This window comes from Caretta caretta, chromosome 8 (assembly GCF_965140235.1).
Source record: "Caretta caretta isolate rCarCar2 chromosome 8, rCarCar1.hap1, whole genome shotgun sequence".
Lineage (NCBI taxonomy): Eukaryota > Metazoa > Chordata > Testudines > Cheloniidae > Caretta > Caretta caretta.
This window is the reverse complement of record NC_134213.1, coordinates 604,967-616,537: the sequence shown is the minus strand read 5'-3', so window position 1 is coordinate 616,537 and position 11,571 is coordinate 604,967. Positions and strand designations below refer to the sequence as shown.

General features: G+C 58.5%; 1 protein-coding gene across 4 annotated transcripts; it reads left to right on the top strand.

Annotated features, from left to right (window-relative positions):
* Positions 1-2,962: 2,962 nt before the first annotated feature.
* RMND5B (required for meiotic nuclear division 5 homolog B) lies at positions 2,963-9,814 on the top strand. Of its 4 annotated transcripts, none has more exons than XM_048862412.2 (10): positions 2,963-3,042; positions 3,756-3,907; positions 4,601-4,746; positions 6,471-6,617; positions 7,054-7,154; positions 7,743-7,909; positions 8,088-8,253; positions 8,330-8,432; positions 8,505-8,659; positions 9,196-9,814. In XM_048862412.2, the coding sequence occupies exons 1-10, from the start codon at positions 2,981-2,983 to the stop codon at positions 9,257-9,259; spliced, it is 1,263 nt and encodes a 420-aa protein (XP_048718369.1). In that variant the 5' UTR covers positions 2,963-2,980; the 3' UTR covers positions 9,260-9,814. The 4 variants fall into 4 exon arrangements, with proteins under 4 accessions (XP_048718369.1, XP_048718370.1, XP_074987295.1 ...); XM_048862413.2 differs by lacking the exon at positions 2,963-3,042 and adding an exon at positions 3,066-3,209; XM_075131194.1 differs by lacking the exon at positions 2,963-3,042 and adding an exon at positions 3,066-3,209 and having other exon boundaries at positions 3,652-3,907.
* Positions 9,815-11,571: the final 1,757 nt, after the last annotated feature.

Sequence of the window (11,571 nt, the reverse complement as noted above, 5' to 3'; positions counted from 1 at the left end):
CAGTATATGGCAGCAGTGAAGCTGGTATTTGCTCTGCACTCCAGGAGGTTGCTGCAGACAAAGCTCCAATTGCTGCTGACCAGGGAGGTTGAGCAAAAGGCAGGAGAGTCTGGGAAGGGGAGCAGTGCTCCCAGCGTGGGGACAGACCATAGGCCCAGTTTCTGAGGATGATGCAGACAGGGCTCCACATGGCCTGGCCCCTAGCTGCCCATGCTGGGCCCCACCTACAGCAGCTGCCTGCTCCATTGTCCATGTTGCTGCTGCAGTGTGGGGCTCTGGTTTGTCTCTAATGGCCTGGCAGTGACATGCTGCTCTTTAAGGTCAGACACAAGCCCCCACGAGCAGTCCTGGTGCAGCACCACTTGCCTCTCCCACCTGCAGGTTATTTGACGGGTGGAGAGGAACCAAACTGGCTTCTGTGAGTTGATCTACTCAGTTCTGCTGGGCACAGGTGCTGCTGGGCTGGCAGGGTCAATCTCTCTGGCCTCGTCCTGGCAGCACCCTCTCAACTCTGTTTGGAACTGAAATACACAAGATGCCAACAGCTCTAGTACCCTCAACCACTGGCCAGGGTCTCCTTTTAAATCACCTCTTGTCATGGTGGTGCTTGGCACCTGTCTATGCCATAGACCTGGCTTGGCCCTGCAGTGACTGAGGCTGTGTGCACACAGAGCCGTGCTCCCAGCTGCTAGCCCAGTGGGGCTTGGCTTTAGGGAGTGGGAGCTGGAGCTCGGGATCTGTTGAAGGTTTGTTGTTCTGGGCCAGCTGGCTGTTGAAATCTCATTTGTTTGCTGGTGCCCACATCAGGCCAGGGCTCTGGGTGCCAGGCTCTGATCCTTGCAGCAGGTTTACACCCAACAATTAGAGCCGTGGGGAGGTGAGGTGGGACGTAGGAGAGGGCGGCACCAAAACTTGGCAGGGAAGCCAGAAACCAAGCTCCTGCTGCAGATGCCACAGGGCAGAGTTGTGGCGTCTCAGGAAGAATCGAGTGTTTAGATTATTGGGTTGGTGGTGAAACCGGTTTACTGAATTCCACAACATTGATTCACCCTCTGTGAAAGATGGTGGCCCTCCTGCAGAGGCCCTTCTCCAACAGCACTGCAGAGCAGCTTGCCCTTGCTTGGGACCTTCAGGCTACGCCAGCCCTTCCTGCACATGCTTCTAGCCGGTGCAGACACCCTCATGCTACCACCATCTCTCTTTGACCCAAGCATCATCATTCCCCAGGGCCTGGCACGAGGCAGGAGCCCCAGAGTGCAGCTGCAGCACCTGTGCTGTGGGCATGAGGCAGGGAGCACCGGGGGGAGTGGGCAGGGACGCCCACTCCAGGCCCTTGGGGCTGGTGGGGCCAGGACGAAGGGCATGAGATCACAAATGGTATTATGGGTTCCCTGCTAGGTTGCTGACCCACCAGGTTTTGTTCCCTCCACAGGAGCAGAGCTGGTCTGGGCCTTGATACCCTCCCCCCAGCACTGACCCCTTCCCTCCCCTCCCCTCCCCTGTTCCCTCCCCCCAGCACTGACCCCTCCCCTCCCCTGTTCCTTTCCCCCAACACTGAACCCCCCCCCGCACCATTCCCTGCCTCCAGGACTGAAACCCCCCCCAGCACTGACCCCCCCCCCCCCCCACCGGCACCATTCCCTCCCCCCAACATTGACCCCACCCGGCATGGTTCCCTGCCCCCAGCACTGACCCCTCCCCTTCCCTGTTCCCTCCCCCCAACACTGAACCCCCCCCCACCAGCACCATTCCCTCCCCCCAACACTGACCCTCCCGGCACCATTCCCTGCCCCCAGGACTGAAACCCCCCCCAAGCACTGACCCCCCCCCACTGGCACCATTCCCTCCCCCCAACATTGACCCCACCCAGCACCGTTCCCTGCCCCCAGCACCGACCCCCCCTTCCCCGTTCCCTCCCCCCAACACTGAACCCCCCCCACCGGTACCATTCCCTCCCCCCAACACTGACCCCCCCCATTCCCTCCCCCCAACACTGACCCCCCCCATTCCCTCCCCCCAACACTGGACCCCCCCTTCCCCGTTCCCTCCCCCCAACATTGACCCCACCCGGCACCGTTCCCTGCCCCCAGCACTGACCCCCCTCGGCACCGTTCCCTGCCCCCAGCACTGACCCCCCTCGGCACCGTTCCCTGCCCCCAGGACCGAAACCCCCCCCCAGCACTGACCCCCCCCCACCGGCACCATTCCCTCCCCCCAACATTGACCCCACCCGGCACCGTTCCCTCCCCCCAGCACTGACCCCCCCCCCCCCCACCGGCACCGTTCCCTGCCCCCAGCACTGACCCCACCCAGCACCGTTCCCTGCCCCCAGCACTGAACCCCCCCCACCGGCACCATTCCCTCCCCCCAACACTGAACCCCCCCCACCGGCACCGTTCCCTCCCCCCAACACTGAACCCCCCCCACCGGCACCGTTCCCTCCCCCCAGCACTGACCCCCCCCCCCACCGGCACCGTTCCCTGCCCCCAGCACTGACCCCACCCAGCACCGTTCCCTGCCCCCAGCACTGAACCCCCCCCACCGGCACCATTCCCTCCCCCCAACACTGAACCCCCCCCACCGGCACCATTCCCTGCCCCCAGGACTGAAAACCCCCCCAGCACTGACCCCCCCACCGGCACCATTCCCTCCCCCCAACATTGACCCCACCCGGCACCGTTCCCTGCCCCCAGCACTGACCCCCCCCCCCCCGGCACCGTTCCCTGCCCCCAGCACTGACCCCCCCCCCCCGGCACCGTTCCCTGCCCCCAGCACTGACCCCCTGCCCCCAGCACTGACCCCCCCGGCACCGTTCCCTGCCCCCAGCACTGACCCCCCCCCCGGCACCGTTCCCTCCACCCCTTGCCCGCCCCCGCCAGGAGCCGTGCGCTTCGCCGCAGCTTGGGCGCGCGGACTCTCGGGTTAAACACCCGGGAAATGGTACGTTCCAGCGCCCTCCCCTTCCCCCCGCCCGGCGAGGATGGTTTGCCCGCACTGTGGACGGGCGGTACCAAGCTCGGGAGACAGAGGGCCGGTCGCTAGGTGAGCCCCTCCCGTAGGAATGGGCCAGTCTCGCCCCCTCCCACGCCGGCTGCCGTAGGAACCTACCACTGCTCGCCTCCCGGGGAGGGGGATCCCGCCGCGCAGTGGGACAGTCCGGCCCCCGCACTCGGCAGCTGCCGGAAGCGCTGAAGCTGCCCAGGCGCCGGGTGAGCGGAGCGGGCCGGGCCCGGCGGGGCTCGGCGCTGGAGCCCCCCGCTCGGCGGGGTCTGGGCGGGGCAGCGCGTGCTGACGGGGGCCTGGCAGTGGGGGCCGGCGGCGGCGGGGGGGGAGTTCGTCGGGGGGGCGCGCGCTTGGTGGTGGTTTGCTTCCCCCCGTGGGCTCCGTCGGATGATGGAGCCTCGCGCCTGCGCCTGCGCCGTGTGCTCCCCCCCCGTGGGGTCCGTCGGATGATGGAGCCTCGCGCCTGCGCCGTGCGCTCCCCCCCCCCGTGGGGTCCGTCGGATGATGGAGCCTCGCGCCTGCGCCGTGCGCTCCCCCCCCGTGGGGTCCGTCGGATGATGGAGCCTCGCGCCTGCGCCGTGCGCTCCCCCCCGTGGGGTCCGTCGGATGATGGAGCCTCACGCCTGTGTGTTGTGCTTCTCCCTGTAGGGTCCGTCGGATGATGGAGCCTCACGCCTGTGTGTTGTGCTTCTCCCTGTAGGGTCCGTCGGATGATGGAGCCTCACGCCTGTGTGTTGTGCTTCTCCCTGTAGGGTCCGTCGGATGATGGAGCTGTGCGCCTTTGTGGAGCGAGAGCTGGACAAAGTGCTGCACAAGTTCCTGAGCTATGGGCAGCACTGTGAGCGGAGCCTGGAGGAGCTGCTCTGTTACGTGAGCCAACTGCGCCAGGAGCTCAGCAGCACAGGTACCAGCCAGCCCGCCGGAGTGAGGCAGTGACGCAGCACTGTGCTCCTCCTGCAGCCGGCCCTGTTCCCAAACCGTAGCAGGGTGCTCAGGGGCAGAGCGCCGGGTCCAGGTGGGGTGGTCGCTGACCACAGATCTATGGATGGAGACTGACCTCCACTTCCATCTGCTGAGCAGACAGCCCTGTGGCTCAGCCCCGCTTCTGGCTGGGGTGGCTGTAGGCCAGTGCGGGGACACACCAGCTCTTGGGGGGTGAAATCCTGGCAGAGCTTGTGAGGCATCTGCCTGCAGAGGGTGATACTGAGTATCTGAGGCTGTTGCTCTGGACCAGCACTGGTCAAAGTCCTCGGCTGCACCAGCCATTTCCAGCTGCTCCCAATCAGCTCTGCGTTATCTGGCCCCCGGACGCTCAGGCTGCTCCTGACCCCAGTCCTGCAGCGGGGAGCAGTTGCCCAAACTTCATGGTGGATTAGAGTGGTGCTTAGTTAAACAGAAGTCACTCTGAGGCCTAGCCTAGTGGCTTATTGTTCTGGCAGGGGAGGGGGAGTTCTGGTGCATGGTGCAGTGTTTGGCAGATGTAGCTCAAAGCTGCTGCTTTTCTGGTGCAAAGCCTTCGCAGTAAGGGACTTGCACTTCCTGGAATAGGCTCCTGGCTAGTCCCCGCAGCTAGGTCTGAAGACCCTTTCTGCTGCAGCCCTGCAGGGGGCACCGCTGTCTGCCACACTCTCCCTGATGATGGCCCAGTGCTGTCGAAAGATCAAGGACACGGTGCAGAAACTGGCCTCGGACCATAAAGATATTCACAGCAGTGTCTCCAGGGTGGGCAAAGCCATCGATAGGGTGAGTACCCCCTTTTGTCTAGGATCCAGGGGTTGGACCTGGGGGCCCAGATGGGAATCCCTGCCTTAGTGATGGCTTTCACTCCCATTGGTTCTTTGGCCCTCTGCAGGCTGGAGTATGGGGAGAAGATATCCCCCAAGGTCTCCCTCATCTGCTGGTGCCCAGTGGCATCATGGTGGGAGCCAGTTCTCATGGTGTTGGGCTTTCTGTGGTCCTGAGTGCCTCCTGCTCCTGTGGGTTCATGCCTGTTTTATGTGCTGCAGTCAGGATCGGGGCCCTCCTGTTCTGACGTGTTCTTGGCCCTAAGGAGCTCACATTTCACCTCTGTGAAGGACTCCCCAGGGTACAACTTGGAACTGGGGTACTGCTGTGCCCCCTTAGCTCTCCAGACTGGGCTGTCTCTCACAATGCTTTGCTAGTGAAAAGCAGCAAACCCCTTCGGGCGCTGTTATCACTCAGTACCCTAACAGCATGTGGACACCACACCTAGCTAAATTGCATGAATGCTCCCTGAACTACTCATGAATCACATGGAGAAAGGTACCAGCAAATCTTCCAAGCCCCCAGCCTTGCACCCCAAAGCTGTTCCGTCTTGCCCTGATTAGAAGCCTGACCAGCGTATGTTTACTACCCAGTCTGCCCCTCCCTCGATGTGGAGAGGACAGTCACTAGCCTTTGTAAACTGAGCTGAGATTTACGAAGCACTTCAATTGAAACACACTGCTTTAGGTAAAATATAAAACAGATTTATTAACTACAGAGAGATTTTAAGTGATTAGAAGTGGTAGCCACAAAAGGTCAGAGATAGTTACCAAAGGAAATAAAAGTTAAGTGTGCAGTCTAAATCTTAAACCTTATTACATTAGGCAGTATTTGGATCAAGCAGTTTGTCTCACCCCACTGGATGTTGCAAGTAGGTGATATTTCTTAATACATAGGCTTCCTCTTTAAGCCTGGGACCAGTCTCCTCAGTTCAAGTCTTTGTCTTCCCTGTGTTCTTGTTGCTTCCAGCATAGGTGGGGGAGGAGAAAGGCCAAAGCATGAGTCCACTGTCCTCTATTTTATATCCTCAGTCCATGTGCCTGGAAAACATTAGCCCAGGTGGGCTTTGCTGAGTCACAGAGTTGAGCAATCCCCCTTTGTGTGATGCTTGTGCAGCCCTCTTACTGCATTGTAAATCCCTTGTTTACAACTCCTCTGCTGTTTAATGGACACTTAACACCCTCCTGGGTGGGGATCACCTCCTTTTTTGTCACTAGAGAACTAGCAACATATTTCAGTAAAAACCATATAGCAAAATCTCACAACTTCACACACAATAACAGCATACATATTTGGACAGAACAGTGGGTTTCTGCGGATCATGACCTTTCATATGACTCCTTACATGACATACTTTGTATGAAATAGATCATACTTATATGATGGGGTGTATATGGGGGGTCCAGGGTGCTGCTTTGAGGTACAGAGTGTCACGACCTACTACTATGCCACCCAGAAATGAGATGATGTGGCTCTGAGGCTGTGATCCAGTCAGCCAACTGAAAGCAGCTCAGTGCAGGGGCTGTAGTGGTTTGGGTGGGAGCGTGCTGTTGTGGGGTGGCTTTGCAGGAAGTTGCAGGGGGTTTGTTTATGAGCATGTGATCAGGCCGGAAGGTGATAGATGGGGGGGGGCATCCCCTCATTCTCAGGGGCACCACTGACTCCTCTCATTCATTTCCCAGAACTTCGATGCCGAGCTCTGTAGCGTGGTCTCAGATTCGGTGTGGGAGTCGCGGGAGAAGCAGCAGCAGCAGCAGATTCTGCAGATGGCGATTGTGGAGCACTTGTACCAGCAGGGCATGCTGAGCGTGGCAGAGGAGCTGTCCCAGGTACCAGGGCTGCTGGTAACAACACTGGTCCTAGCTTGCCACACAGCAGCATTGTGTGAGGGAGGGCGTGGCCTCCCTGGGGCAGGGGCACCAGCAGTGTTGTGGGCCTGCTCTCTGGTGAGTGGGCCTTACTCAGCATTTGCCCCTGGCAAGGTTCGCTCCAGGCCAGCACCTCTAGCCAACCCAGGCCCGTTGGTATGAGGCCCTCCCCAGCTCTGCAGGGACCGAATTGCGGCTGCCAAGTCTGCTGCTCCCCTGCATGTGTTCTGTGCTCCAAGGAGGAGGGCCTCTCTCCATCATGCAGGGTAGGAAACCTCGCCCATCTCTGGCTGGGGAGCCTCTCCTGGCACCACCCCTCCGCCCCGGTGCTGCCTGCTGTATGCCACCCTCCCCAAGAAGCTGGTGGGATGTGACCACTGGCTCTCATTCTCCACAGGAGTCCACCCTGAATGTGGACTTGGACTTCAAGCAGCCGTTCTTGGAGCTGAACCGGATCCTGGAAGCGCTGCACAAGCAGGACCTGCGTCCAGCTCTGGAGTAAGAACCAATCATCTGGGAGCGCTGAGCATCCCAGTGCTCCTCCTTGCCCATAGCCTCCGCATCCTTACTGAAAGTGGCCCCTCCCCTTCTGCTTGACTCATGCACCGAGTCTGGGTTGGGGTATGAGGTGCTTTGGCTGGTCAAGAGGGAGCACGGTGCACCCCAGCTAACATGTGATGATCGCACTCACCCTGCCTGCTGGAGCATGCTCCTTGCACCTTGCATCCCAGTCAGAATGAGGCCTACAAGCACAATGCTCCTTAACACCCCAACCAGCCCTCCTGGGGCAGTGCCATGTGCAGGGCCTGACACACATCCTCTTGCCCATGAGCCACTTATGTTCCTTTTTTCACCCCAGCTGACTCTGGTGCTACCTGGGTAGTCCCTGGAATTACAGACACTGGAGGGAAAGGAGCCCTCTAGGCCAGCCCGGCCAGGGGCATTTCACACAGAACAGTCTCCAGGAATGGGAACAACCCCACCCTCGTCTTGTCAGGTTGGGCATCAGCGAGAACTTCCTGGCTGTCCTGGCCCACCTTCCCCAGACAGTCAGGACTTAGCTGCCCCCTGTTCTTTCCTATCCAGCTGGGCAATCTCAAACAGGCAGCATCTGCTGGAGCTGAACAGCTCCCTGGAATTCAAGCTGCATCGTCTCCACTTCATCCGGCTCCTGGCTGGTGGCCCTGACAAGCAACTGGAGGCCCTGAGCTACGCTCGCCACTTCCAGCCCTTTGCCCGCCTGCACCAGCGAGGTGAGACTGTGCCAGGTGGGGCCCTGCCACTGGCCTCCCGAGTGGGGCACGGAACTGTCCACTGGGTAGCCCCGTTCCCAGGCTACAGGGGGCCCCATCCTGGAGGCACTGATAGGACAGGGTCGGGGGTTGTGGCCACGTTGCTTCTTGAGGCCAACCAGGGTGTTGTTTTGTTCAGAGATCCAGGTCATGATGGGCAGCCTGGTGTACCTGCCTCTGGGCATTGAGAACTCCCCGTACTGCCACCTGCTGGATGCCCGGCATTGGACAGAGATCTGCGAGACCTTCACCCGCGACGCCTGTGCCTTGCTGGGACTCTCGGTGGAATCCCCTCTCAGTGTCAGGTAAGCCCCAGGCCAGGGCCTGTGGGGCCCCCCTTAGCAGTACCACCAAGTTCTAAGGCGTCTCCCTCTCATGCAGCTTTGCGTCCGGATGTGTGGCACTGCCCGTGCTGATGAACATCAAGGCAGTGATTGAGCAGAGACAATGCACAGGTGTCTGGAGCCACAAGGATGAGCTGCCTGTAAGTGTCATCTCGTGGGGCGGCGGGGTGGGGTGGGGCAGTGGGGCTGACCTCCCTGTGCTCTCTTGGCAGATTGAAATTGAGCTGGGCATGAAGTGCTGGTACCACTCAGTGTTTGCCTGCCCCATCCTTCGCCAGCAGACAACTGACTCCAATCCGCCTATCAAACTCATCTGCGGGCATGTCATCTCCCGGGACGCGCTCAACAAGCTCATCAATGGGGGGAAGTAAGTTTGGTTTCTTGACGCTCACCCGTGGACCCTGACCCACCTCTGCCCTGCAGCCCCTGTCCCGCAGGCTGGGCCTTCGCCTGGCATCACTTTGTGTGATGCAGCCTGGTGCCATGGGAGTGTGAGTGCTCTGAAGATCCCTTGGCCTGTGCACTGTACCGCCAGGGTTCCTGGCTGCCCTTGTGCTAGTCTGGGCCAGGTCACCTTCCCCAGCCCCCCTGCTCTCCTGCAGCTCGGTGCTGCAGGTTGCAGTGAGCCTGAACGGGCTGGGTGCCGTGGATGCTGATGAGCAGGGCTTGTTATCTCTGGTGCTGGGAAGTAGGGTGCACACGCAGTGCTGCTGCCTGCCCATGGCCAACCCTGTGCCCCTGGGGGATGCCAGGCCTTCCTTAGACTGAGCCTTGGGGACTGGGCTGTGACGGGAGGGGCAGACTTCTGCTGCCGTCGGCCCTGCAGTGCCCCAGAGCTCTACCATTTTCTCTGTGTTCCCCGGCCTTCCCACCTGATGCCTTTGTCTCTGGACCTCTCCTCAGGCTGAAGTGTCCCTACTGCCCCATGGAGCAGAACCCAGCTGATGGGAAGCGCATCATCTTCTGACGCTGGTGTGGTTGGAAGGGCTGTGGCAACAGGTCACTGCTCTTCCCCTTAGGTGGCCTGTCCCACCCTCGCAGTGCGAGAGGCGGTGGTGCTGCCCACAGCAGGGCGTGGGCTGCCTCTTAGGCTGTGGGTCTGAGAGCAGCTCTGTCCACTGCAGCCCCATTGGGGTCCCTTCCTCCTGCAGAGCTAGGGCAAAGTCCAGAGCAGTGGACCTGAGCCTGACCGCCACCTGAGAAAGGGAGCTGAAATGGACAGAGCAGCAGTGTGACGTGCTTGCTGCGGTGAGCTCCGGGAGGCCTCAGTGTGTGCTCTCCTAGTGATCTGGCTTACGCTGCCCTGCTCACTCTGTGCTCCCGTCCTGTCGGTCTAGCCTGCTGGGCAGCTGTCTTTCTGCTCAGTAATAGGCAGAGCCCCTCCTGGCCTCAAACATGGCTACGGGAGCATTCCTAGCCCTCTGCCAGTGCAATGGCCATGCTGTACAGTCCCTTGTGCATTTACTGATATTTTTTGCATTGTAAATATTAAAGTGGGAGCTGCCTGGAGCCATTTTATAAATTCCAGAAAATAAAGCCTGTTAGTCTTTCCCCCTTGCTCTCTGAGCGCCTTGGGAGAAAGGAGGGCTGGGTCCTTAACAGCTTGGGCCCAAAGATGACATGAACCCCACTGTAAGAGGGGACCCGCTTTCTGATGTGGGGGCTGGGGCTAGCTGTCCCTCTGGGACTGTTCTCCCGCCTCCCCTGCATCAGCCTATGAAATAGGGCACAGAAGTGAGGGGGAAGAGCTGCTGTTAGAGCTGAAAAATGGAGGGGTGAGGTGGGGGGCATGTAGAGGGGGTGTAAGGAGACAGAATGGGAGGGGGCACATGGGGGCTCCAGGACACTAAGTCTGGGGGTGGGGTAGCAGCTTTATGACAAGCAGACCAGTGTTGAGATAAACCTTTTATTCTAAACAGAACCAGGTAACAAACGTTCTACTGTGACTGCCCTGTCCTAGGCTCCTTTGGTTCTTCCCCAGCCGGAGGGATCACGGGGAAACCAAAGACTGGATAAAGTGTACAGGAGTGTGGCATGGCTAGCCGTCCTGGAGAATTTATTCTATAGCATGTGGTCCCTCTTTTAGATCTCTTTACTGAACTAAAACACTGTTATCTTTAAACTAAAACCAATACAGTACTGATTTAACCACCTTCAGGTTGCTTTAACACTTAATACGTCTCACTCTGTCCCTGAGGGCATTTCAGCAGTCTTCCCCATCTGCAACCTCTCTTTGGGCAAGCCCTGGTCTGTAAGGCTGGTCCACCTCATGGTCAGTTTGTGGCTTGTTTCCATCTTGTGTCTGCTCTCACTTCACTTGTCGTGGCCACATTGTTGGGTATCATGGCAGATGCTTACAATTCCGGGGTAAGATTTTGCTTTGACTGTACTCACTGAATCTAAGGTGACTCTTCTTTGGTCGCTGCTGCTTTGACTGGCCAGTGCCCATCTTGCCACTCTCTCTCCAATCTTTGTGTTTAAGTGGGGTAGGCTTTGCCTCACTTTCCCAGACTCCTTAGTCGTCTTTTGTTTGTCCTATAGCTGCTAATTGAGTATTCCGAAGGATCAGAGAAATGTGGGGCTGGAAGGGACTTTGAGGCCATCAAGTCTAGCCCCCTGCATTGAGAGAGGCCCAAGTAAATCTGGACCATTCCTGGCAGGTGTTTGTCCAACCTGGTTTCAAAACCCCCCAATGCTGGGGATTCCACAACCTTCTCACGAAGCCTAGTTAGGAAGTTTTTCCTAATATCTAACCTAAATCTCCCTTGCTGCAGATTATGCCATTTCTTGTGGTCCTACCTTCAGTGGACATGGAGAACTGATCCCTGTCCTGTTTATAATAGCCTTTCACAGCTTTGAAGTGTGATTGGATCCCCCCTCAGGGTTCAGTATCCTTGGTGATGCTTTTCAAGTCTCTTTATGTGTATTGCAATCAGTGATTTGTGGTCAGTTTTTACTTTGAAGCTACAACACTAGAGAAAGTAGTGAAATATGCCAGACCTAGTGGCTCTCTGTGTGTATACAGCCTCTCTGCGGCTGTCATACCCCTGGATGCATAAAAGACTGGCAACCAGTCAGTCCCCTGACACACCCAGCCTTCCTTTTGAAGCATCTCTGTAGATGGGGCAAAATATCACAGCACTGAAGATGAAGTCTGAATGGGCTTTAAATCATTGACCAAGTGCCTGAATCCTGGCCATTTCTTTTACTCATGCTGGTTTCCAAATCACTGACGTCATTTTCTGCTTCCATTTTTCTGTCCTCGTCCAATTTTAATTT

Coding starts and splice junctions, on each gene's coding strand:
- RMND5B (XM_048862412.2), top strand. CDS start 2,981: ATGGTTTGCCCGCACTGTGGACGGGCGGTACCAAGCTCGGGAGACAGA. Junction 7,155..7,742: donor GACCTGCGTCCAGCTCTGGA/GTAAGAACCAAT, acceptor TTTCCTATCCAG/CTGGGCAATCTCAAACAGGC. Junction 8,254..8,329: donor GAATCCCCTCTCAGTGTCAG/GTAAGCCCCAGG, acceptor CCTCTCATGCAG/CTTTGCGTCCGGATGTGTGG.